Source organism: Alosa sapidissima, chromosome 12 (assembly GCF_018492685.1).
Source record: "Alosa sapidissima isolate fAloSap1 chromosome 12, fAloSap1.pri, whole genome shotgun sequence".
NCBI classification, from domain to species: domain Eukaryota; kingdom Metazoa; phylum Chordata; class Actinopteri; order Clupeiformes; family Clupeidae; genus Alosa; species Alosa sapidissima.
Genome location: NC_055968.1, coordinates 24,792,796 through 24,819,898, shown reverse-complemented (window position 1 = coordinate 24,819,898; position 27,103 = coordinate 24,792,796). Strand labels below are relative to the sequence as shown.

General features: G+C 39.3%; 3 protein-coding genes across 11 annotated transcripts; all 3 read left to right on the top strand.

Moving 5' to 3' along the window:
- Positions 1-1,808: 1,808 nt before the first annotated feature.
- On the top strand, positions 1,809-14,922 carry tpm4a (tropomyosin 4a). Of its 5 annotated transcripts, XM_042056866.1 has the most exons (10): positions 1,809-1,923; positions 2,019-2,167; positions 3,556-3,681; positions 9,793-9,926; positions 10,171-10,288; positions 10,488-10,558; positions 10,768-10,843; positions 11,604-11,666; positions 11,781-11,850; positions 12,924-13,172. In XM_042056866.1, exons 2-10 carry the CDS (start codon positions 2,054-2,056, stop codon positions 13,004-13,006), a joined length of 855 nt encoding a protein of 284 aa, XP_041912800.1. In that variant the 5' UTR covers positions 1,809-1,923; positions 2,019-2,053; the 3' UTR covers positions 13,007-13,172. The 5 variants fall into 5 exon arrangements, with proteins under 5 accessions (XP_041912800.1, XP_041912799.1, XP_041912797.1 ...); XM_042056865.1 differs by lacking the exon at positions 12,924-13,172 and adding an exon at positions 13,997-14,922 and having other exon boundaries at positions 1,849-2,167; XM_042056863.1 differs by having other exon boundaries at positions 1,850-2,167.
- hsh2d (hematopoietic SH2 domain containing) lies at positions 10,385-18,604 on the top strand. Of its 5 annotated transcripts, XM_042056861.1 has the most exons (7): positions 10,385-10,395; positions 16,164-16,475; positions 16,568-16,707; positions 16,831-16,920; positions 17,101-17,266; positions 17,359-17,649; positions 17,764-18,604. In XM_042056861.1, the coding sequence occupies exons 3-7, from the start codon at positions 16,586-16,588 to the stop codon at positions 18,289-18,291; spliced, it is 1,197 nt and encodes a 398-aa protein (XP_041912795.1). In that variant the 5' UTR covers positions 10,385-10,395; positions 16,164-16,475; positions 16,568-16,585; the 3' UTR covers positions 18,292-18,604. The 5 variants fall into 5 exon arrangements, with proteins under 5 accessions (XP_041912795.1, XP_041912792.1, XP_041912794.1 ...); XM_042056858.1 differs by lacking the exons at positions 10,385-10,395; positions 16,164-16,475 and adding an exon at positions 15,018-15,338; XM_042056860.1 differs by lacking the exons at positions 10,385-10,395; positions 16,164-16,475 and adding an exon at positions 15,372-15,750.
- Positions 18,605-19,131: 527 nt separating this feature from the next.
- tax1bp3 (Tax1 (human T-cell leukemia virus type I) binding protein 3) lies at positions 19,132-22,292 on the top strand. Its single transcript, XM_042056869.1, has 4 exons — positions 19,132-19,390; positions 19,935-20,054; positions 20,345-20,422; positions 20,831-22,292. Exons 1-4 carry the CDS (start codon positions 19,352-19,354, stop codon positions 20,963-20,965), a joined length of 372 nt encoding a protein of 123 aa, XP_041912803.1. The 5' UTR covers positions 19,132-19,351; the 3' UTR covers positions 20,966-22,292.
- Positions 22,293-27,103: the final 4,811 nt, after the last annotated feature.

Here is a 27,103-nt window from a genome sequence, read left to right as displayed (position 1 = left end):
TAGGAGAGGTGTGCTGTCACAAGTGTGCTCAGCCAAGTCACCTCTACACACTCTGTCTGCCCTCGTCATCACTGTTAATATTTTTGCAAATGCGTCCACAGTCAAAATGGTCAGTTGTGTTGAAGAAGCTGAAGAAGAACAATGAAATGGAGAGAGACCATTGCGTCTCGGCCTTAAAAACAATTGATTAAAGGTCTTTCTCCTACTGATGCTGCCTTCTAATGTCCTCTTCATCATAAAATTGACATTTTGAATCAACCTTCATGCTTTTGTTCAAGTGCACACATACTGTATGAATTGTGTAGGCATAACCCTAACCTCGAAGTGTCCCAATATCATGGACTTGCTCAAAGCACTTCGTCACATATTACATATTGTGTAAAGAGGAAATGATATTGGTATGATGTCACTGTGACACACACAAGATTAACTGGGGTTGAGTCACACAGGTGTGTGTGTGTGTGAGTGTGTGTATGACAGACTGTCTCACGGCTTCCTGTTACTTCACTGCCTTAGGGCAGTGGCACTCATCTGATTGGCTGTGTGGTTTGCTAAACATCTGTGCATACCCTTAGGACTCCATTACATCATGTGAAGGCACACAAAAGTACAACAATTACTGGGGCAACGGCGCAGGTGAGACATTCGGATGAGCAGAACAGTTCTAGGTAACATCGACCAGGTGGTCTGTAATGAATCACAGTCAAACGTCTGTAATCAACAGGTGTGAGGGTGAGTTAAGAATAAATCATGCATAGTCTCATATTCAGCTCAGTTTCTCTAAATCACAATCAACCTGAATTCTCTGAACAAAAGCGAAAACAGACTACAGGTCTTGGTTTGTTCACCTCAAATCAATGTATCACAGCTGTTTTAAAAGATGGCTGATTTCAGTTTCTGCTGATTCCACTGTAGAGCCACAAAGCATGAATTTGTATGATCAAAAAAAGCTCTGATCCCTTAAGTGGCAGTAATTGTAGCATAATGACAGAGCATTAAGGAAAGTATGATGACTTCAAGCAACATAAAACCAATGAATCACTGTTGACCAAGAGGTTTTAGCTTTTGCCTCTACAAGTTTTGTAAAATGGTGGATTGGCCATAGTCTGACATCAAATCCAACATCAACAGTTCAGATTTGTTTAGTCTGGCAAAAAAGCCATAATAGCTGAAGTAGTTTTATGCACAATCAGTTCCTTGTTTAAGAACTTCCATCTTACACTGAAAACCATTAGAAAAGAACATGGACTATTTATCTGTGCTTAAAAGTATTCATTAAACATACCGTGAGAAAATTATTATACCAGGCTACGAGGCCTGTCAAGTAGCATTACAGTAAAGTAAAGATACATTTTGTTCACCTCTGAACAATCCACTATTACTATGAACATAGTAGTGTTGCTTGCCTCTATCAGGATTTGAGGCCCACCATCTCTGCTGCTGCTGCTGCTTTAAATGCTCAATCCAGAGCAGACCGACACAAATATTTGGTGGAGAACCGAGGCATGGTAATTTCCTACCAAAAGTATTTAGCAGACCAAAGATATCATTCATCACGTATGTGTTGCAAACATTGAACCAACACTGTTATCTTCAGTCATAGAGTTAAATTTGGCTATGGGTCCTCTCTCTCTCTCTCTCTCTCTCTGTTTCTCTCTCTCTCCTTCTTGCTCTCTCTGTTGTTTTTTTAAAGAAACGCAGCAACCCAAATAAGGAGATTGCCAGAGAAGAGCTGCTGTGTGAGAGCCCAGTCCTTAGAAAGGTTGTGAGAGTGGTCTGGCTGGAGTGGTGGGCGTGTGGGGGGGGGGGGGGGGGGGTTACTCAGAGTGATGGGGCATTGAAGTAAAAGGCGGAGAACAGTCAAAGACGCTAGCTAGAGTGTGTGACTGGGCTTGACTCTGCACCACTTCTGCTCCTCATCTCGTATGTAACATATCATTCTGGAACTCTCAGCCGTGCTCATTTACAACTAAGGATAGTACCACGAGCAACCTGTCCTTCTATCTTGTGTGTCTCAGTTTAGTGTGCAGAGAAACTCTCCCAAACAGCCACCATGGAGGCCATCAAGAAGAAGATGCAGATGCTCAAGCTGGACAAGGAGAATGCCATCGACCGGGCAGAACAGGCAGAGACGGAGCAGAAAGCAGCTGAGGAAAAATGTAAACAGGTGGGTGATGGGTGAAAAAGGAGTATTTAACTTCCACCAAATGTGAGGTGGTTTCAGCTTCTAATCAGTGGTGAGCGAAGTAAAACACTGTAAAGACTTCATTCCGAAATGAATGAATGTTCATTTCTTGACACCATGACTGCTGTTGGATACAAATTCTCAAAGAGTCTGTCAGCCTTCATGCAACTCGTTAAGTAGGCTAGTGAATTCATGCCACATCTTTAAGCTGATAATGACTACACAGCATCCATCATAGATGATGAGATAAAATGAGCTGCATCACTCAATAATCAGAATCCATGAATGCATTAGATGTTAAATTAGAATTGTGATGCTGAATGATGGTGTAGATGTGCTTCCTCTCTTTAAATGAGGCATTCAAAAACTTCAGACTTAATAAACTACTAAAACAGCCACAAGTTAAACACAAACAATGTTTTACAAGAGAGTCTTAAACAAGACAACTTCTACCACCCACGACTATGTTAAACACCAGGCATTAAAGGAGACAAATTGAATATTTTGTTTATATGTCACTGACAGACAGGGATCTGTGTAAGAGGGTGTTAACCTTTTGCTGGCATGTGTCCCCATCCCCTGGGAGTAAGATGTAGCGGACCTCTGTAGTGGTCAGCATAGCAAGCCAGTATTTTTAGACAGAGAGAGAGAGAGAGAGAGAGAGTGTGTATGTATGTGTAAGTAAAGGAGAGAGAGAGTGTGTGTGTGTGAGAGAAAGAGAGAGAGATGGTGTGAGAGAGAGAGAGTGTGTGTAAAGAAAAGAGAGTCCGAGAAAGGGAGACAGAGGGGAAGAGAGGGGAAGAGGGGGGGGGGGGGGGGGGGCGAGAGAGGCAGGCAGGATGGAATCCATAGGGATTATCAGAGCCACTACAGCAGCAGAGTCCAGGCCTGATAACAGATAACCGGAAAGTGTTTGTGAATGCAAAGTGGACAGCATACCAAAGGGCTGGACACTCAAGCCTAAAAATACACTGCTATCAACACTCATGCAACAGGGTGCAAGAGTCACAGAAGTTATCCCAGACTTTTGGTTTGTGTATTTTATCTATTATTTGGTCACTCAAGAAAGCATCCACTGACAAGAACAAGAAGCTAAAGTCAATATAATGGGGATACTTTATCGATGAATTACTGCTTCATTATCAGCCCCTTTGAATGAATCAATACTTTTAGTTTGTTTTACATCACAAACGTCACAATTCTATGAATGAGATTAGATTAGAAGATATGTGTGTACTATTACTAGAAAAAATACAAATAAAGCTACATAGAGTACATACATACACCATACCCATCGTTATTATATTTATCACATCACTATAACACTTTTTTGAACATTTATGGAATGGTGTGTCTCTCTGTTTCATCAGCTGGAAGATGAGCTGGTCGGCCTGCAGAAAAAGCTCAAAGGGACTGAGGATGAACTGGACAAATACTCAGAAGCCCTGAAGGACGCTCAGGAGAAACTGGAACTATCAGAGGCGAAAGCCACAGACGTGAGTAGAGGACCATGACCTGACAGTTGAACCAGCCTCACATACCAAACAGTACGAACAATAATAGCGAATTAAAAGAGCCCACAACAACATACCACAACTTGAAATCACAAAAAACACAAAGGGACAACCTCTAATCAGTACACATGTGATTGGTCTTCCTTAAATTCTTATAACATGGCAATCCTATGATAAGCAAAGCCTGTCTGCACTCCTGTCAGTATGTCATTCTGTTTTTTCTTTCTTAGATGTCATATAACACAGACTAATACAGTGCCACTCTTGGATCACATGTAGGAAATCATTACATTGTGCGTTACACAATTCACACATTCCTCTATGACTCTAAATGACTGCCAGCTGTGGGTGGGAGTGCAGCACTGACATATTGAGCAATCTGACGGTTTTCCTTGCTAGTGTTAAGCTTCTTAGAAATGTCTTGTCCATTAAGTTATAAAAAAGAGTGAGAGAGGGTGAGTATTTCATTTTCCAGGTCAAACAATCCCCAAAATATCCACTATTCTTCATGTATGGACCCTTTCAACAAGGTAAACACAAACAATGCTTGAACATTCTATTTGGGCCCCAATCTACTTCCTCTGCATTAAGATAACATATGGAATGTTAAAAAGGAAGTCTTGTGGGGCCAACTATGATGCTGATAATGGAACTCTCCTGAAAGGGTGCATACACAACAGAGCCTCAGCCACAGACAAAAGGGTGCGAGTGAATTAATAAATGTTATGTGCTACACCCCATCTTCCCCTGACCCCGAATCATTTCTTTTCAACGTTTCAGTATTCAGCTGAGCCTATTATATTCAATTTTGCTGTCACATGGAAAAGCATCCAGAGTGGCGGAGTTGCAGGCCCAGCCACAGCTGCCCTCTCTGGGGTTTCCGCCCTGCAAGGTTGGCTGGCCTGACCACCGCCACGCCACATGTCACATATTAGAGGCTGCCGTAAACTAATTATACCTCTGAATTCACAATGCCAGAGAGGGAGGAGTGCCCAAGAAGAATTCTGTGCCTTTGCTAGAGTCTCTGTATGCAGTGTACGTGAGTGAGTGTGTGTGTGAGAATGTGTTCTCTCTGCTCTTTGATGGAATGGAGTGCTTTAGCTGGGCCTGTTACTGATAAGCCCAAAGAGTAGCTGCAGATGGAGGGGGTTTCAATGGCAGCACATCAGCCCCGGAATTTCAGGAATGCCGCTAAAGCAAACACAAAAGCCCGCACTCCTGCATCTAATGAAATCAATACTCAGCGCCCTTTTCCTGTGGGCCAAGCACAGAGACAAGCCTCTCATATTTCTGTCTGATAGTAGTCACCAAATATATTTTAAGGTCTTTTGTTGCTGGTTATCTGAAACCCTTTTACACAACACTGTTTTCAGTGGATCGACTGACCTGAAGATTCTTGTTTACTGAAGAGCAGACCTGTGAGGTAAAATACCTGTCAATTTACAGAATGAATGAGCTCATATCAAAATAGCTCTCGCCAGGGTTCACAGAGTATAATATTTTCCCATGGCAATAAAGTTAGGTCTAGCGAAAGTTAGGTTAGGTGTCAGAGCAACAGGTATCGGAAGCAAACATAACGCTGTAACTGTATTTACTAATGTAAATGTATTTTATAGACCACTATGGCACCCACACTGAAGATAAGACACTTTCTTATATTATTTGGACTCTCATCATTGCTCATACATCTATTTGATTAGAGCTTGTACCTGTATTTCTTTCATACAATGCTTGTGCTTCACTCCTACGTGTTCCACTCATAGGGTTCATCTTGAATTCTTGAGAACGCGCTCCTGAGTCTGGTGCCTACCCGTATACCGCGGAACCCACACGCACGCTCCGCCTATCCCCAAACTGTGACCTCATCCCAAGTCACTTTTTTAACGGATTGGAGGATTTCATATCAGCGTTCTTCGGTTGTTCTAGCCATTTATATCCGCAGTCTCCACAGTAATGTGTTGACTAGATGATGCACTATACGTACTTAATACATTCCAAAGGTTACATTGCATCAAACGTTTTCGGAGGCGTGCACTGGATTAGCGGCGCAGCGGAGGACTGATTACTGAAGCCACCGGGATACCTGGATAGACATTCTTTGCACTAATTTCGTCCTCTATTTCAGTATTCGTCGGGTAGGCTATAGGCCTATTGGAGTTTTAGCATTTACATTTTGTTAGCATACGCTGTATATTTGCACTTTTGTATTGTGTTAGAAGTTTAACGGGACACGGGAATGGCAGGGTTGAATTCTTTGGATGCTGTTAAAAGAAAAATTCAGGCTTTGCAACAACAAGCTGATGATGCTGAAGACCGAACCTTGGTTTTACAGAGAGATCTGGACAGTGAACGAGAACTCCGGGAGAAAGTGAGCGGTCTTTACTTTTACTTCCTGCCCATTCCTCTGCATCTTAGAACTCGTTTATAACTCTTACAACTTTTTTTCATGACACACTTTCGCTGGTCATGTTCTATCTCTATCAAAATGCAAAAGTCGCGCTATTCTTGCTTTATTCAATTACCAGCCTCCCAGCGTCTTTATGTGATGCTTGGCTGTTGGCGTGCTGGCTTTTGACGCGAGTGTCACATGCTGAATGAGTGTAGCGTAAAAGTTGATGAAGGATAGACACTTTATGTCATCAGTGTTTTTTAGTGTTAGGCTAAATACACGTCCAACAATCACGATAGAACGTGTATCACACTCGTTTCCAGGGTGAAGCTAGTCGTGAAGCGCCTCTGCTATAGCCTATCACCTAACCTAAGAGCTTGGAAAATGTCTCAGGGTTGTCAACCTCATTCATCGACCAATTGTTCACTGAAAGTAACTGGTTGTCAAGTGTACATTGTGATGACACTTTGGGTCTTTGGATGGAAAGGGAAACTCACTGGTCCAGATGCAGACTTCCTTTAATGGTTGGCCTAAGGACCTTGAGAGGGATGTTGTCATCCTAGTTCACTTCTCTGCTTCCTGAGGTTCCCACTGCTATTGTAGGTCATCTGACATGTCACAGATGTGGCACAGGCTAGGAGAGATGATACTGCTGCCATGATATCATTCAAGACATTTGATTATTTGGATTTGGGCTAATATTATAATAATATTATTAATATTATTGGATAATCTAGATTAAATTCAATATTGATTTTATGCCATGATTTGAAATGGTCCCATGCACTTTCATAATCGATTAAGATGACGATAACGATACCGTAAATGGGTTTAGAAAGTGATGCACAGTGATATCCAATGGGACCTAGCAGAAGCAGTTGACTAAACCGGATCCATTCACAATGAAAAAAAAATGTATACGGTATACTGTGCACTGTCAAACTCAAAATGAATTCTAGCTGTTTTCAGCATTGACAGTTTAAGACCTATTGTAGGCCTACAAAACGAGATTGTAAGTATAAGCCTATCCAGTGGTCTGTTTACATAGACATGAAATGGTTTCCATCCTGAACAGAATCTTATTCTGGAATAAATCCAGTTCTGGAAGGGAGCTTGGTCTGGACCAAAGTTACGTCCAAGATTTTGGCAGAGCAAGTCCTTGCTGAAAATTGACATATTTTTGCCTGTGATATACATTTAGTCTGAACCCTCTTTGCATGCTGTGTTGGCTCTGAGATATTCAATTTCCCATGGATGGCCAAATTTCATATTATGCAGTCTGGAGCATATCCATAGAAACACAGACCGTATGCTTTCCATTAAACACAACCCTAAATTGTAGCAATAATTAGATTCCTACTTGGCTTACTTTCCCCTGCTCATTCCCTGGCACTTAACGTTGGTGCTGGGCCTTATGACAACAACAGTGGAAGGATGAGCATCCCTTTACCTTCTTCTGTCCAGCCACTCTTGTCAGCTTTAAGAACATTTTCATAATTACATATCCTAAAAGATAAGGTAATGTGGTGATTACATGTACTGCATGTTTCCATATTCTGCCTCTCCCACTGGTGAGACCTATTAGGAGACTAATACTAGAAGGCTTTGAATAAAACTTGAATTGAATCTTGAATCTTGAATTTCCCCTTGGGGATCTATAAAGTATCTATCTATCTATCTATCTATCTATCTGAAACTGACTGTACATGTCTCCCATTGTTTCTCACTGAGCACAAGCCATAGAGTTAGTCATAGCTCACAGTCCTGGTGACACAGAGCCTGTATGGACACAGCTTTTCACTGATGACAAATACCTCTAGTTGTGGTTCTAGTCAAGGGATATTTGGGCGTCTTTTTAATCTGTAACTCACTCAAGAAGATAATTTTATATCCATGTTTCAACAGGCATATTGTTTTTGATAATTTTCCAACAATCCTGTGCGATAGCCTGGTAAAGACATCATTCCTGTGAAATTCCTGGTTAAAGGTCCTGCCAGGAGTCATATAATGTGTGCAAGTTGAAATTTGAAGACCAGAAGTTTGTCCAGTACTACATTGTGTGATCCTAAATTGTAGTATAATTTATGCACAACACATTCAGACAAATTCATATTGATATCATCCTGGCTTAATTTGCAGGTGTTTCCTTTAGTACCTTTGATATCTCTCCCATCCTTATTGCTGGGAGACACATGGTTCCATTTAGTTTAGTTTTTTTTTTCTTTGAGTGATTGGTCTTCCTGGCATTCTACTACAGACATTCTCCAGAGTATGTTTTACCATATAAGGCATGAGTCCCAGACAGCTAGAGAATGCTCTGACTAAGGAAGAGGGCCTGGCCAGAGAGGGTGTGTTCTGACCCGCAGCTGAATGAATGAGGGGGAGGGAGGGGGAAAGGATGTAGAGTGGGCTGGTTTCCTGTCTTTTTTATGTTTGTGTTCAGCACCAGTGACTTCTCATGAATCCCAGTGTTTTACTTTAACCAGAATTAGCATTCCGGCTATAAATGTCGACTTCCATAACTTTTGTCCGTTTGTTAAGTCTACTTGTTTAAATGCCACAGGCTGTGAGCTGGTTTAGTCTCTGCATTAACATGTGAAGAACAGAGTGTTTTTTCAGATATGTTTACATTCTCCCATATGTTCCATAGTAACTCTTTGAGGCACACCCAATATTCACCAGGTTCAACTTTATTGTTTCAGAATCATGGGTCAGTTTGAAAAGCCAAAGGGAATGAAAGGTGATCAAAAACTCAGCACTGTTTAGAAGTGGTTTCATGCCAGATGCTCATGACATATTTTATCCTTTGCTACTGGAATAGTGTGTACCTCTCAGAAACATTCTGAATACATTTCCGTCTGAGGACTCACAGTACTGTGCCTTTACATGGCAGAGCAGAGAGCTCAAAATGGGTCAGGGCTGTTGCGGAGAACACTGAACTCATGCTCTGGTCAGGAAACCATGCCTCTTGTGCTACTGGGTGTGTTCCCCACCACTCCGTCCACCTCTGAACTGAAATAGTTTGCCTATGAGAACATGGAGCCATTCTCCTAAATAGCCTAATTTCAGTTCACCCCAGGGCTCTGTAAACACTCGGCCTGCGTGGTAAATGTCTTACCTCAGCACTCTAAGCCTTGCCACAGAGAGCCTCATGGCTCTGAAGATTATCAGACCAGAGTGACAAATACTCATGGTGTTAAGAGTGGTTGCTGTGTAAATAAAGCCATAATGTTTGTTTTGCCGTTTAGAACTGTTATGGAGCTTAACTCCAGTTTGTTTGGGTAGAGTCTTTACCCCTGTTATTGTGCATTAGAGACTGAGTTCGACTTATGTCATCAGAGTGCCTCTTTCATCTTTTATCGTTTCCATTGTCATCTTAAGAGTATTAATAGTAGTATACCTGAGACATGGGGTGAGATGAACAATGTAGCTTTTTGTTTCCTTGAATGCTTTCTTGGATGGACATCCCTTGACCTATCTAATCAAGTTATGTCTTGTGCATTGTGCTCTGATTACACATTACACACTGAATGTACACTTCATGCAATGGGTAATTTACTACACTGGACTCTATTATCTCCATTGCATCAACCCTGGTTTTAGCCCATAAAAGAACACTGTATGACAAACAGGAAGATAATAGTGTACCTTGTGGAGCCCCATGGAAGGTCATCTTTGACGTTTGTGACCTCTGTGACCCTCAGGCTGAGGGAGATGTAGCTGCCCTGAACCGCAGAATCCAGCTGGTGGAGGAGGAGCTGGACCGAGCCCAGGAGCGGCTAGGCACAGCACTGCAGAAGCTGGAGGAGGCAGAGAAAGCTGCAGATGAGAGCGAAAGGTGAGAGGGCGAGCAAGGCATCATGGGAACATCATCGATCTCAGACAGTCACAGTTCCATAATCATGTGTGTAGTGCAGTCAGAAAAAAACTGAATTTTTTTTTATTGCATCACACTCATGTTTTTCAATGACTATAAATACTGTTCAAATTACTGTCTGTATAGTGTTACCACTCAGATAGGATATAAACATTCTACTAAATGACTGCATCTTGGTTTAAAAGACTACTCTGTGTCTTCCCAGAGGTATGAAGGTGATTGAGAACCGGGCCATGAAGGATGAGGAGAAGATGGAGATCCAGGAGATGCAGCTGAAGGAGGCCAAACACATCGCAGAAGAGGCTGACCGCAAATATGAGGAGGTGGGTCTGTTTACAACAGAGAGCCTGAGCATATAGGTCATAGCTCCACAAAGGACAATCAATGATAACACTGAGTAATACATGCTATGTATGTTATTATACATACTGTTGTACATAAATTGCACTATAGCATGAACAGGTCTTCAATATTCCCAAAGTGATCAGGTCTGTAGCTTGATCTCTTTCTCTTCTGTGGCAGGTGGCCCGTAAACTGGTGATTCTGGAAGGAGAACTAGAGCGAGCGGAGGAGAGAGCTGAGGTCTCAGAAATGTGAGTTGTAGTTTGACAGTCTGCATTTTTTTTAAGTCAGGATATTCAGATATGAAGAACATCATTCAAACAACTGCTGATTTGCATATTGCATCAAAGAGAAATGTTGGAGTATTTCAAACAGTACATTTCTCATCAGTACAGTTTAGTGCAGGTGAACTTAGCTTTGATGTTTCGTAACATGCTTTCTGTATGGTTGTTATTTTCAGTAAAGCCAGTGATCTAGAGGAAGAGTTAAAAAATGTAACCAACAATCTGAAATCACTGGAGGCTTCATCTGAGAAGGTAAGTAGCATTGGCCTCATTTTATTTCTTGTAAAGGCTCACTGTTAATTGCATCTGTTTGTCCGTTCAATGTCTCTAAATATCTTCATAAATATTGTCTCAGAATCTAATCACCGTATATCAGTAATGCTTTCCATGCAGTGATGGTTATGCCACTCAGATTGTTATTTTAGCAAAGCTGGAAGGGTTTGGAGCAGGCATGGTGCCAGTTGTGCCACATGACTTAACCTAGCTACTTATGCAGCTAGTTTACTGTGATTGAATCACCAATTCATGCCTGTCTGATGGGCAGTGTGGTACACAGTATGAGGAATTTAGCCCAACACGGTCATGTGTTTGAACCATATCAGCCTGGTGCATAGATAACAACATAGATAGGCTAGCAGAATTGAAAGTATTCTGGTTCATTAGCACAAGCTGGATTTGGTATGTCCTTCACATTTTGCAATGATGTTTGTGAGTAGTACTAATTGCTGTACTAACATGTCCTTGTCACCCTGATTGTTTGTCTTTTTTGTAAGTCACTTTGGATAAAAGTGTCAGCTAAATGACTAAATGTAATGAGTATGGTATATAAATGGCACTTATGGAATATTCCGTTTGTTGATAACTTGTGCAATAGCCCAGACTTTATTCGATGTGCTATGTACACTCAAACAGAATTCATGTTCATCTATGGGAAATTATGAAAAATGTATGGTATGGTCTTGTTTCTTCTTTTCTACATTTCTGAATCACATATTTACCTGTGTTGTTACAGTACTCTGAAAAAGAGGACAAGTATGAGGAAGAGATCAAGGTCCTTAGCGATAAACTGAAAGAGGTGAGATAATGGAATCATAACTTTGTCTGAGTAGTTTGAACATAATATTTTAAAATGGATCTTTTCTTTAATTTGTTGTTATTTATTGTAAACTCTACCCAACTATGTTCCTAGGCTGAGACTCGTGCAGAATTTGCTGAGAGGACAGTGGCTAAATTGGAAAAATCTATTGATGACCTGGAAGGTATGACCAGTTATCTATTCTATTTATTTGCACCCTGAGAGACACACTGATGGTGTCTGGCATATTTTGCAAAGTCAAACAGTCTACATATTGTGAACGTGCCAATTACCAACCATTTTGTTCCAAAATTCTAAAACAACAAAGTTTTTTAATACTTCAAAATAACATTTGATAAATGAACCTTTTCAGTTGCCATAGGTGTGTAGATTTGAACAAAATCTCATTTGGTTCTTACCGGGGATTTTACTACCTGAAATATTCAATTTTGTTTACCACGCTTAGAGTTCAGTGCTGGGCTGGTGGGTGCCTATTCCCAACTTTTCTCACGGCACATCAACGGTTAGCCCGAGAATTTTCTCGTCGCAAATCAAAATCAGAAAAAAGCAGATTTGTACACGGCTTACAACACACAGCTCTTCGTAGAGCTGTGTGTTCGTATTTAGATACACTTATGATCTGGGTGCTTGTGTTTCTTTAGGAATCCGCCATCTTGGTTTGTATAGAAATGAATATTAAGTGACACATACACGTAAGAGGTTGGAAATACGGGACGGTTGGTAATAGCTGACGTTACGATAGTGTTGTCTTTTAAAAAACGGTTTAAAAACTGGTTTGAATTAAGCAAACTATGAGTTAAAATGTTAAAAGAGCCCCATGGAAACTATTCTACCAGACTAACGGAACAATTGCTCCCCAGAGAAACACAGGCTCTTTGCCTGCATTGGAATGTAACACCCAACATATAATGAAACCCATCCGCAACCCTTTCTTGCTGTGTAAAATAACAGCTACTTTTATCAGCAATGCTTATTTTACATCAGCAACATGGAGAAATGTGTTATTAATAGACGTTTCTGATTAAATGCTTCTGTCCTATGATTTCTTTCTACTCTGCATCTGTAAAGTATGGCTGCTTATGCTTTGAACTGAATATTCTTCTCCATTGTCCTGACCTATCTCATTCTTCTTTCTCCATGTCTGTCTTTCCTGCTCTTCGCCTCTCCCTGTCTTTGCTGCCTGTGCTTCTTCCCTCTTGCTTTGGACTGCATCTCCTGTTGATCTTTGACCTCCAGATGAACTGTATGCACAGAAGTTGAAGTACAAGGCTATCAGTGAGGAGCTGGACCATGCCCTCAATGACATGACCTCTTTATAGAGAGCTTTTTAGAAACCTGTGCAAAGTGTCATCTCTTGCTGTACTCAATTGGCCTTTCTGTGTTGCTCTATGATATCTGCAAACACGGGCCATTTCCTCTGTTATCGGTGCCTTACTCTCTCTCGTCATGCTGGGCCTCAATAAAAGCCTGGTTTTCCTATGCATACTCCACTTTGTCTGTTTGCTTTTCTCAAGTGGTTCAATACTTAAGACAGAAACTATTTTACAGATCGTCCAAACTACTCGCTACCTTTGTAAACATTTGTTTAAAAAAACGTTTCACAATGTCAAGCAGTCAGGGTTAGTAAAATGTATTAGCCTACATCGGACTGAGTGTCTTCAGGCTCCAGTACTGTGAACCATCTGCTGTTGAGACTTTTCTTCAGTTAGACACAATTCCAGTCACAATTTTTTGGCAGTCCTTAAGACCATTAATACAATTTAATCACTTGAAATGTAGTTTTCTACAACTAGAAATTACACCTCAGCATCTATTTGGTTTTACAAGTATGCATGTATAATGAGAACATTGATTTCCTTGCCAAACATGATGAGCAGATCCAGTTAAGTGATCCATGTATACTGTAGACAGAGAGGTTGTTGTTTTGAACAAAACCCAGGTGAGCTTATTATCATTTCACATTTTCACGAGTGGTAATGGAATTAATCAAATAAATCAAAGTGATGAAATGCCTACTTTTAACATACTTTTGATAACATCTTTGAACTTTATTTTAAAATGCATGCTCTACTAATGTGAAATGGATGTCTCAATTTAGAGAGCATATAGTGTTTGACTCTATTACTTAAATCTGCATATAAATATTGTTTGGCATGTAGTGATGTGAATCATGGCAGTCTTGTCATGTGGGTTATTTTGCATATGGATGACCTAACTACACAAAGAGCTATTTTGTGTGTGTCCACATACTGTAACTGTACAGTTGTTTTTTGGTGCATGTGTAAAATACTTTGTTATTTTCATTTCAGAAAAAGTAGCAAGTGCAAAAGAGGAGAACCTGGGAATGCATCAGGTCCTGGATCAAACACTGCAAGAACTCAACAGTTTATAAGTCTGGTGAGGAGGACTGAAAGAAGAAGAGGAGAGGGAGAGGAGGAGAACAGACATCGCTCCACATTCCATTAATTTCACACCTCACTTCCTGTTTACGGCAGTAAAGTCTCATACCTTATGCTAGGAGATTAACTTACATTTTTGTTAACAGTCTGTTGTTTCTGGAAATGTCTTGATATGTCCACCAACAAAATACATTCCATAATTGCAATGTAACAATGTTTACAGAATTGTGGTTTATTTTATTTTGTTTTTATTTTATAGCCCAATGCTCACCAAGAATTCACCTCAGTATGGTTTAATTGAAATTGTGATCTGAGTATGAAATGATCCCTCTATGTACAACATACTGAATTATTTATGGAGACCTAATTTGAGAATGTATTTCAGCTTCAGTTGGATTCTTCAAAATACAGCTCAATTATGCCACCTATTGGGAATATTTGTTGTTAAAATTACAAAAGGCTCCAAAGGAAGGACATTGCACAGACAATGATATGATCTATGTAAAACTGGTATATTGGATGCCTTGTAGAGCGAATTTGAATACATTTTGCATGCTTTCTGAATGAATGATATTCAGTCTTCACCTCTAAGCCTACAGGGCCATATGAAACTTGTTAGATAAGCGTCTATTTACTCTACACTCAAAGAGAGTAATTCTTTTCAGAGGACCATGTGAATGTAGAATTATGCGTCAAGCATTTCCTCTTCATTGCAAAGCTGATGTTGCATGTTCCTCCAAGGCGAATACATCAATGGGAAGGCCATAATTATTCAAATGTTCTATGTGGGCCCATGGTTACTAAACTAAAGAATAAACACAACCAGTGAAACATGATTCTTCAACTGCATTGTGTCTCTGGCAGTTGGACTTAAGCGTGTCATGTCCGTTTAAATTCTTTAAAAGTCAATTTGGTCATGTTCACTGTCATTGTCATCTGAAATCTGTACATAGAGGCTAGCCTACATGGTTGGGTGACATGCCATATTAATGTACCTTGTAGATCTATTCTTAATCATCCTCACTTAAACGGACTCTATACCCCAAACAAGGAAATGTTCATATGAATGTATCACACATATGAATGTGTCAGCAGTGCAGTTTTGTACTTCAGAGTAAATGCTGCCACTGCCAGGCAATCTTATTTTTTGTGATTAAAAAAAATTAAAGTAGGCTAGGCTAGCCTACATCCACTGGACATTGTCCACCGGAATGTTAGGTTTGGAATGTAGTGGCCTACGTCAATGTCAAAGGTAAGTAGATAGACTGATTACCTCCTCTAGCCTAGCTCCCATGTGGCAAATCAAAACGGGTGCAACCAGCTTCAGAGAAAACGAAAGTCTAGAAACAGACTTGGGGACTTTGGTGTTGCTACCTCGTGGCACGTGCAGACATACAGTAGCCTACCGGAGTGTCTCATTTAAAGGAATGTGAACTGCTTAGGCCTACTCGTGACTGTATTTCATTGTCAGGTGGGCTATAGCTAGCTATCCTAGACTCAAAAATGAACGTGACAAATGCACTTTAATCTTTATCAAGGGAAGTGTAGTTAGCTCCTGACCGTCACCGTGTTGAAAGCTGCATCAACTCACTCCCCGCCCCTATGTGCCAATAAGACGGACCTAAGTTCCTGCTAGAGGACATCGCAGCACAGAGCGGCCTCAGGTAACAAGTGCGTCCCTAAATGTTTAGTCTACCTGTGTAAAGTAGTATGTTAGCTTATCTATGACATCACACCTGACGCAAAGGTCGTTTTTCATTTACTCTGCTACTACTTTTTAAAATGTTGGTAGAATAGCCTACATTATCTTAGTAGCCTAGGCCAACATTATATTTATCTTAGTAGGCTAATATCGGGATACTGCTCAATCTTAAGCGCTAGCGTACTTTTACGTCGTGCAAACAGTATTTCCTTGTATTCATGGGTTTCATCAGGTCCCTTTCCACAAGTGTATAAAATCAAGCATCTTGATTATCAATGCAGACTGCATGGTGCTTGATTAATACACCTGTGGAAAGGGACCTGATGAAACCCATGAATAGCCTATTTGTTTCTGCCGATTTATTTACAGAAATAGGTTATGGCTTATTTGCATTAGCTTTCAGAAGCTTTCCTCTGCCCGCAAGGAAGTTTGTGTAGTCATTGTTTGTATGTTTTCATTACAGTTGTAATTGTATTGGTTAACAATTAACTTGGCTTTATCAAATACAACACGACAGGCTGCACAATGACACAGTAGGCTGGCTTACTTATGTAAAATACAAAATGTCCGGATGTATTAGTGTTTTGGTGGTCCACAAATTATTTTGGAAGGGTATACCGTTGGCTGTAACAGCCAAATATTTGAGACTTGATTAGATTGATTGTTTTGTCTTCTATTGAATTAAAAGTGAGTACTGAATGAATTACTAGATGCTGTATTTCTGTATAATTTAGGCTACAATTAGAGGAGATGGTAGTTTAATAATCAAAAATGTGCAGTTACCAGGTCTTTGGACTATGGATGGAGCATCACCAGAGAAACATGAAGCAGCTGTCGCTTGGTTTTCTGGGTATCAGCTGGGTTATATTCTGAAGAATGGAATCATTCCAGACTGGTTCCATGGCATTATAACCAGAAAGTAAAGCCTTTTAATGTTTTTTTATTATTATTAAATAATTTTCTCTATGACAGATACAAAATAATTAAAATTATATAGCCTACAATATAATTACTATTAAGCTGTGGATGAATTATGTCAAAGGGCTGCAGAGGATCTTCTGTCTCCCAAACCACCAGGATACTTTCTAATCAGAGTCAGTGAGAGCAGAATTGGATACACTCTGTCATATCAGTAAGTGAACACCTTTAGTCTGCCTGTTGTGTTACACTAATATGCCACCACTGATTTTTTCATATTCTATTTATATTTATATCATATTTATATATACAAGTATTGTATTCTATGTAAGGTAAATGGCTATGTAAATATATGTTGGTTGAGTTTTTTTAGTACTCTAATTTTCACTTGCAGAGCTCATGACCGTTGCAGGCACTTTATGATCGATGTTCTGCCAGAAAATCACTACATGATTGTGGGAGAGAGCGTTCGCCACAAGTCTCTACAGGATCTAGTTGCTTATTATCGCAGGGTTCCTATTCTTCCTTTCAATGAATTAATTACAGTTGCTTGTGGTCAGGTAGGCCTATAGTATGTGTGAAAATGCCATATTTCTATTCTCACTCGCTGGACTGGTTCTGACAAAAATATTGATTCCCTTTTTTTTTACAGGCATCAAAGAACAAGGTTGATTATGCAGAACTTCTCTTTGCCAAGAATCGTCATCCGACACATGGCCCCGGTGCAGTGTCACCAAGCCCCCCTCAGTGGAACAGTAATGTTTCACCATCCGCAGCTGAGGACATTCCACCAGCGCTACCTTACCGGTCAACCACAATTAACAATGACACCCCAAATCAGAGTACAAATGCATCTCCTGTCCCTGCCTCATGTGGCCCCCCTCGACTTGGCCTTTACCCCTGTCTTGAGGCTGAACTGGGGGCACTAAGTGCCCAGATTGTGGTATGGACATTTCTCTTTCACCGATGTATGTCTTTTTCCATTCAGTGGACTGGTGACTGTATTGGAGAAATACTTGTCATTGTTGTTTGTTGTGTCATTTCATTTTACATTCAGGTTCAAGATGCAAAGCCTGTGCCATTACCCAGGAAAAGACATTGTGTCAACAACATACAAGTGGACCACCCACCAGAGCTACCTGCGCGGGACACCTTGGATCCCAAAATGGAGCAGCCATGTACCAGAATCAATGGACTAGGCGACTCCAGGGCAGCATGTAACGAAGGGCCACTGACTCAGCCTGGTACAAGTGTGGATCTGCACCAACCTAAAGCACAAGAGGCAAAATCTGTTAGCAACCTTACACAGTTAAGAAAGAAGTTTCAGAAGATGAGAGGGGCCTCAGAAGAACATACATATGCTGAGATCAATGACGTAGATGTGCAAAGACTACCCCTCCCAGGTTTAGGAAGCAAAGATGGAAACAAGACGGCTTCTGAAAATGAATATGAAGAGCTTCCAGCCGAGTCCTCTGACATTAAGCCCACATCTCCTCCGAGCCTCTCCTCTGGTAGTGTATCGAAATCGGAGCAGTCACTGCCATTAGAGTACCTACCACCACCACCTTTTGCCCCAGGATATTAATGGGGGAACCTGCTGATGTAAATAGCCTATATATCTGATTGAACCATTCTATGATCAGTCAGTGGTCAGAGTAGTCATATCTCAGATATAAATCTCTTTCCGTGCCCCTCTTGAATGTACAGTTATGTTTTCTGTATGGTGAAGCATATTATTTTTTAATTGTGGTATTTAAATATATATTGTCTTTATTATCTGTAACTAATATGTCAGTAAGTAACAATTTCTTACTGTCATTGCTATAGAAATAGTAGAATTAAGCTGTGACAACTGAAATGATTTATTGTCTGTTTTACATAAAGGAACTACAAAACTTTCCAGTTCCTCTTCTCATGCTTCTTCCCTCAGTTTTATATAATTTTATATATATTATAAGGCTATTAGTCTTCATTGCCTTCTGCTTCAAGTAGACTAAACTTAAAGGACAGTTGCATGTTACACAATTTAGTTTGAAAGGCTTATATTACCACCTAGTGGTAAGCTTTGTTTCACATGTCTGTGGGACTAAAAAGGTGTGTGTGAATATTTAATTAAATTGGTGTTTATTGTGGCAACAATGAGCCAATCAGTCTTGGAAAACTGTTTGAAATAACAGCCTATTTATTTTCACTTCACGCTAATGTAAAGTATATCTTGACATAAAGGCTATATATCTCATCTTTATTTAGGCTACTTTTTATAACAAATGTATACCTGCCTAAAGCAAGCCACCACATGTCATGAGGCAAGGCAGCAAAACGTTAACAAAACGTTCGCAAAACAACATGAATAGCTCTAGACTTGGCTGCTCAAATAAAGAAAATGACTAGCGTATGTATGACATCATCATCCCAGCCATTGGCAAAGTAGCATGTCATAGCAAGTCAGAGAATGAGCTAGCTTATCTTGCTGGCTATGATAACTGGAAATTAGTGTTGCCCGTAGCTGTTGTTGCAAAGGCATGCGACTTTAATAACTGCATCACGCAGAGAGAATCTACTAAAATTGTTTTTATTTGCCATTTGTGTAATTCTTATTCATCTGGGAACTTCAGTCAACGTGAACAAGCTAGTCTAACTTAACAATGTCTTTCGTGCCTGGCCAGCCGGTTACTGCTGTTGTGGTAAGCTATGTTAGCATTTTTACGGACACAATTCATAGTGACGTTAACGTTTATATTATTTACCGTTTAATTTGCTCGTGAGCTTCAAGAACAAGTTGTGACTTCTGACATTAGATTAACGTTAAAGTGTGTGTACCTTTTTAATAACTTGGGAAAATAGGTGAAAAGCGGCTCAATTACTTGTTAACTTAAGCACGCTAGCTTGTCGCTAACTATTTATTTGACCAGTCAGCAACATTAGTTCTTCAAAGGCCTAGGACGAACCTAAGTATTAACTTAGTGTTGAAGTATTTTTTGCTGAATTTACGGACTATTGCATAAAACGTATCGAGGTACCCACCACCGGTTAACTTTTCCCTTTCCTTACCACTAGTCTTAAAAGTAGGTGTGGTGGAGATGCGTTTCTTCATTGCCGTTTTTTTACGCTTTCATTCACTGCGTCGCGCTTTATCTAACAAGTCAATTGAATTAAGCATGCTCATTGTGTTGTAGTTAGCTTCCAGTTGTATTATTGAACTTCATTTGGTTTATTGTGCATTTCCAGCAACGAATCGAAATAGTCAAACTACGACAGGGTGACAACTTGATTTTGGGCTTCAGTATTGGAGGAGGAATAGATCAAGATCCAGGACAAAATCCCTTTTCTGAGGACAAGAGCGATAAGGTAAGATATGTTCTGAGTGACATTCCTGTGGTGGTCTGATGATATTTTTTTCAGCAGATGGGCTAGTAGCAAAGATGCACTAGTAAGCTACATCTTGCCTACATTCGTCGTGTCTTTGTAAGAGAGTTGACTCCACCCAGTGATAACTAATCGATGAATCACTGAAGTACAGCGAGGAGAATTGAGTCCTCTTAAAGGCACCGCAGATCATAGGTAGTGAATTATGAAATTCATGTAGGCCTAATATAATAATGGTATAGTCTCATGATTATTACGTTGTCTTTTATCAGGGTATCTATGTGACAAGAGTAACACCAGGAGGACCAGCAGAAGTGGCAGGTCTGAAGATGGGAGACAAAGTAATGCAGGTTGGAAAGCTTTAAGTTTGCATATTTTCATTTAACAAGCTCTTGCCATGCTACAAGCTACAGTACAGTCCCAAAAAGACACATTGACGCTCTTATATCCTGGGGACGTCATTGATTACTTTGATGCTGTTGCAGTATTACTGTATGCATTCATTGTTTAAAGTAGCCTACAGTTTGCCCACCAGGTGTTGCTATATACCAGCTTTCATGGCCACACTTCTAATAAGTCTTGCGCCATGTAGTCAAACCCCCATCCTCCCACACACACACACACACACACACACAATATATAAATGAAACCCACTGTAATGTGAAGAAGCCCCGATATATGAGGCTACTCATATTTGTTTCATGTTATAAAACAATTAATTTGTTGGTGGTAAGGATTCAATGTCTACCTTACAACAGGTTAATGGTTGGGACATGACAGTGGTGACTCATGACCAAGCTCGCAAAAAACTTACCAAGAAGAATGAAGACGTGGTGCGGCTGTTGGTGACCAGGAAGGGGCTGGAAAATGCTGTCAGAAACGCTATGATGTAATAATGATGACAAACAAACACACTCTCATTCAAGGGGATTTTAATCAAACAATTATGTGGCCAGCTGTAATTGGATCTGAATGGGATGCAGAGGCTAGAAATTATGAGTTTTTAGGAAAGGAATCACATGCATGAGTGAAATAACATGTGTGGGGAACAACTAGCTCTGCATTATCTGCCAAAGTTCAAAGCCATTCTGACAAGGTATTAGAAGGTATTAGAGCCTGCTGTACAAGTGGCCTCTCTCTGACCGTTATTTTTGTGTGCGGGATTACTTTTTTTGTGTGCATGATTACTTACACATTCTAATATTTTTCGTTTTTTGTTTCGTTTTGATTTTTATTTCATTTTTTTTATATATATAATCAGTAACACAACTTTTTTTCTAAGGGTCATGTTATAAAAACAATAGGATTCCACAACAGTGTTGACTGTTTCTTTAACTTTGCTCAAACCAAACTCACAAAATACCAAGAGATTCAATTTTCACATTTTCTCTTTTGTGTGTGTATACACTGAAGGGGAGAAATCAAATGACAAAATGAAAAAATTATATTGTAATCTAACAGCAGACACTTTTCAGCCAGGAAGGATTTGATAGCCCTAAAATCATACCTGTAGTTTAAACACAAACACAACATTCCTCTATGTGCCATTTTTCATAAATTTATAGTCGTACACTTTGTGTTCAGTGTGCGTTACGTGGCTGATATGACTGGCTCCGCAACAACATTGTATATCAAATGAACAGTTACACATTCTCTTCTACATTATGGAATTCATGATTATATAGTTGACCCACACACTCATCTCACTCAACCTTTTATACACCCAGTTTGTGTTTGTCATGTATCTCAGTGCTAATTTTTTTCATACTAAGTGCATGGAATTGGTTCATGTTCTCTTTTATTTAGGCCACTACTTGATTGTTTTACAGTCACTTTGGTTTTGGGGTAAACTTTCCCTCTTGTAATGCATCTATGCATTTAATGCAAGTACTGTCCATTAAATTCCAGAACTGTAATAATATACATTGTTGATCATACCCTTCTGGAGAAATCATGTTTCTTTATGTCCATATAATTCTTGTTTTGAGTTTGTTTTACTTTTAATGTTTCAATTGGGAGCTGGCCACACTGTCTTACTTCATTGACTATCTTTATTTCAATCACTATACACTGGCTCTCTTTTGTAAGTGTCCTTTCTTTAACTGATTTACCTGAACTTGCTGCAATCTTTTACTGGTAGAATCAACAGTTTTGATATTCCCATTTTGACATTTGATTGTATATTTTTATATATGGACTATATAAAATGATTTAGTTAAATGTTGTCTCATTTTTCTGCATTTATTTGAACAATCTTCAGAATACTGTTTGAGTGAAAACTGCAAACATAGGTTCCATTGAAAAGAAATTACCCAGTTGTTGCTCTTTGCCTAATACAGATGTAGGCCACATTCTCCTAGCCATGTCTGTATGTTTTGTTGATCCCCATTCACTGTTAAGGCTCTAAAAAGCCTTCCCGTATCATCACATCAGCTTGAAAGTAATCAGGTGACATTTCAAAGCATGGAATCCATTGGGTGACCTTTCACCATGTACAGTTATTTTGATATGAGGAGAATATCTTCTTTCATCCCCTAATGTTGCCAGACAACGAAAAAACAAATGGTTTCCTTTCAACTTCATATGTGTGTACAACCTTCTCATCTTAACTATAGTAAATAGCAATTATCCTGCGCTGCACAAGCCTGCTCAGTCTGTGTACTCAAACTGGTATCCACATATAGCGTCAGGAGAGTGGCTATTGCAATCTTCATCCATTCAGTAACACCTCGTACTACACCATCTTGTAGGATAGTGGTGGGATGTATTGTCATGAGTATGCTAACGCAGGCTACTTAACATAGTTCATGACCTCATACGATAATTGAGGCTGATGCTTGGCAAGACCCATCATTACAGCTTTCAACATGGGGTGTTGCTTACATAGTGGAGCATATACATTGACATGTTCATAGGTGCATCTCACTACTGATTTAGTATTAGATCGTAACTTTGGGCTCTTGTCAGTGAAATTAATAAAGGAGCCACATCTAATGTCTTCTCTGATGCATTGTTTGGCTGCCTAAGGGAACCATGCCTCATTCCACTTGCTTAAGCAAAGAGGCAGGTGTACATGATCACTCACGACTATTTTCAAGAATAAAAAATATATTTTTGGAAAAAGGTTGGAACAAAACCTGACAGTGTATGTTTATTGTCTTTAATTTGCATGCAAAACAGTTTTAGAAACAACAAATAAAAAATAATTATGTTTTGTATACAGTAACCACAGCACATCTTTGGGAAAATACCTGTGTTTCATTTGAAGGTGTATAATGCAGCAAACTATCAGCTTGTTTCATGTTTGCAGCAGAAGGCATCGGTATTGCATTTAAGCATTATTTCCCAGTACTAGGGACTGGATTGACGTACAGCATAAAACATATATTGTAATTACGTCATCACATGAGTAGTAATTTCCTAATTTGTGTGAACTACAAATGCACACGTGCACTATGCATTTTGCTATAGTGCAAGTACATCATTATAATGTCTAAATGTGGATCATGGTTTACACCTCCCACACATTGGCAAAGTAATTTTGTTTCCATAGTGATGCAATCTGCTGTTATCGCTGTGTTTCTCCATGTAGGCTACTGTAAAATATCAATTCAGTTGCAGATTATTGTGCTATGTTTCCTTAAATGAGACCCATTTTGTAGTTTTGTATTAGCATTATAAGGGAGTTTCACACCATTTCTTTGCTTTTATTTCCTGTTTTGTGTGTCCCCAGCTCAGGTTTTGCATTCAGTTCAAATAGTGTATTTTACACTGCAGTGTGCACATGTGTCCTTATGATTTCTGTACTATTGTTTTATAGATTCCTCCTGTAGACTTCATACTGTGCCTATCAGCAGTATGCTGTTGTTGGCACGAGCTTAAAATCTTTAAAATCTACAGAGCATGCACATTTCTTCAGTATTTTAACAAATTCTGTCAATGGATTTCCATAAGGCTGTATCATAATATACTTTGAGGAGGACATGTCCCCCCAAATATTCAGAAATGCTCAAAATGCCCTTATATCAATACTCTAATACCCCCCCCCCCACCCCTCTTTGTAAGCTACTCTGAATGCATTAGTTTACATGATCACATGGAACCATGGTAATACTGTACAGCCTCAGAAGGCAAGGCAAGGCAGATTTATTTATATAGCGCATTTCATACAATAAGAACATTTCAATGTGCTTTTACAGATGCTAAGGAACAGTTTATCAGAAAAACAAGATAAAAAGGTAAAGCAAGATGAAGAATAAAATATAAATAGAAGATCAAATGCTAGGTAGAAAACAAGGGTAAAAGATAAATAGTCAAATAAAGGATAAAAAGAAGATAAAATCCAAAAGATAAGAAATAGTCAAATGCAAGATAAAATAAACAATAAAAATAAATAAATAAATAAAATAATAATAACCTTTTAAAAATGTAGTAATATGCATCATTAAAAAGCTTTGTCTTAAGTCTGTTTTTAAAAACAGAAACCGTTGGAGCATCTTTAATTTCATCAGGTTGTCTGTTCCAAAGTTTAGCTGCATACACATTTGGTTTTAGTGGTGGGCTCCATTAAAAGTTTTTTGTTTTTTGACCTGAGTGGTTTATTTGGGATATACTGTTTGAACCGGTCGTGTATGTAATTTGGGCCAATGCCATTAAATGCTTTAATAACAAGAAGTAATACTTTAAAATCAATTCTGTAACTGACTGGAAGCCAAGGACCTTAAGACTGGAGTAATATGCTCGCTTCTTTTTGTTTTTGTTGTTTATTGCTTTATTGTCTTTTTTTGGAAGTCCAGTTAAGAGGGCGTTGCAGTCAAGCCAGCTTGTAATAAAGGCGTGGACAAGTTTTTCTAAGTCCTTTGCTGACATGAGATTCTTTAATTTTGCAATATTCTTCAAGTGAAAGAAAGCTGATTTACTGATTAATTTTTACATGGCTATTAAAATTCAGATTGCCATCAATAATAACACCAAGGTTTCTAACAACATCCTTTGCCTTAAGTCTCTTTGTCTCAAGCAGAGTAGTAATCTTGAGTTTCTGTTCCTCTTTGCCAAATATAATGACTTCAGTTTTATCTGAATTTAGCTGAAGGAAGTTTTGTGACATCCAGCTATTTATTTGAACAAGACATTGACAAAGAGAGTCAAGGGGTGCATAATCATTTGGAGATAGTGCAAGGTAGATTTGAGTGTCATCTGCATAGCTGTGATAACACATTGAGTTTTTCCTGATGATCTGGCCAAGTGGGAGCTTGTAGAGATTAAACAGTAAAGGGCCTAGGATCGATCCCTGAGGAACACCACAGGTTAGGGATACTGGTGTTGAGGTGTAATTCCCTATGGCAACAAAGTAGCTCCTGTTTTGCAGGTAAGATTGTAACCACTTTATGACGACACCTGAAAATCCAACCCAGTGCTCTAGTCTGTGGAGTAGTATACGGTGGTCAACTGTATCAAATGCTGCACTCAGGTCCAGTAGTACTAGAACAGATGCTTTGCCAGCATCTGTATTTAGACAAATGTCATTTATCACCTTGACCAGGGCTGTTTCGGTGCTGTGATTTGCACGAAAGCCAGATTGAAAGTCATCAAAATAGTTTTGTGATGATAAAAAAGTAGTTAATTGGTTAAAAACAGTTTTTCAACGATCTTTCCAATAAAAGGTAGATTAGATATTGGTCTGTAGTTGCCTAATATCGAAGGATCCAATTAAGTTATTCTTTTTGAGTAGTGGCTTTACAACTGCATTTTTAATGGACTTAGGGAAAATGCCACTGTGTAAAGATGTATTTATAATCTGAAGCACATCTGCAGTAATAAGATGCAAGACAGATTTAAAAAAGCTACTGGGTAAGGTATCCAGTTGGGAGGTAGCAGAACTGAGATTTTGAACCATTTTAATTAGTGTTTCACAGTTGATGGGGCTGAATTCTAACATTTGGTGTATGGGTCTTCTTTCAGTAGCTGGCATTTCTAAAACAAGAGTTGTTAGCAAGTGTGTTGTTATGTTCAGTCTTATTTTTTTCAATTTTGCTACTGAAAAAGGATGCAAACTCCTCACATTTGTCAACTGAGAAAAGTTCTGGTGTTATGTCAGTTGGGGGATTTGTTAACCTCTCAACAGTGGAGAAAGCACATGCAGATGTTGCACAGCCAAGTTTTTGAATATTTACCACTTTGGCCACAATATCTGGACTTATTTTCTATACCAATGCACAGATTTATGTTCATATTATTATAATTGGTAGTAATTTGTTCAACCCTCACTGACTTAAGATAGAATGGCACACTGTAATGAGAAAAACAGTATTATTAGACATTATTGTTTAAAAGAAAACATAGCCTATACACATATCACTCCATGTGTTTATGACTTTGTACATAATAGAATTGCAGGAACTGATTCCCCCATCATGCACATTTGGTCCCCCCCAATGTTGACTCCATGACTACAGCCTTGATTTCCATGCCAAATGTGAACAATCCCTCATAAACTAACTAACTAACTGACTAATCATCAATCTACGGGACGCCAGAGGTGTCATTGCAAGATATTTTTTGAGAGAAAGTGTGCTCATTTTACTAATGTGTGTGCTCATTTTATTAAATTGTGTGCTTGTTGTACTAAATTGTGCTCTCATTTTACTAGATTGTGCACTCAATTTAGTAAATTGGGTACTTGCTTTACTAAATAGTGCACTTATTTTGCTTAACTGTGGGCTCATACCCTAAATTGTGTGCTCATTTTATGAAATTGTGCTTTGTAATGAGCTGTGATGGAAAGATACTTTTTTGTCATGATCAACATTCTTTCTTTATCATCTCAGGTGGCATATTTTGTTTTTGTCTAATGGCAAAAGGATTCTCTCTCTCTCTCTCTCTCTCTCTCTCTCTCTCTCTCTCTCTCTCTCTCTCACACACACACACACACACACACACACACACACACACACACACACACACACACTCACACTCTCTTACTCTGTTTACTTGTGAGGGAAATAATACCATTCAATCACTTATGTTTTACA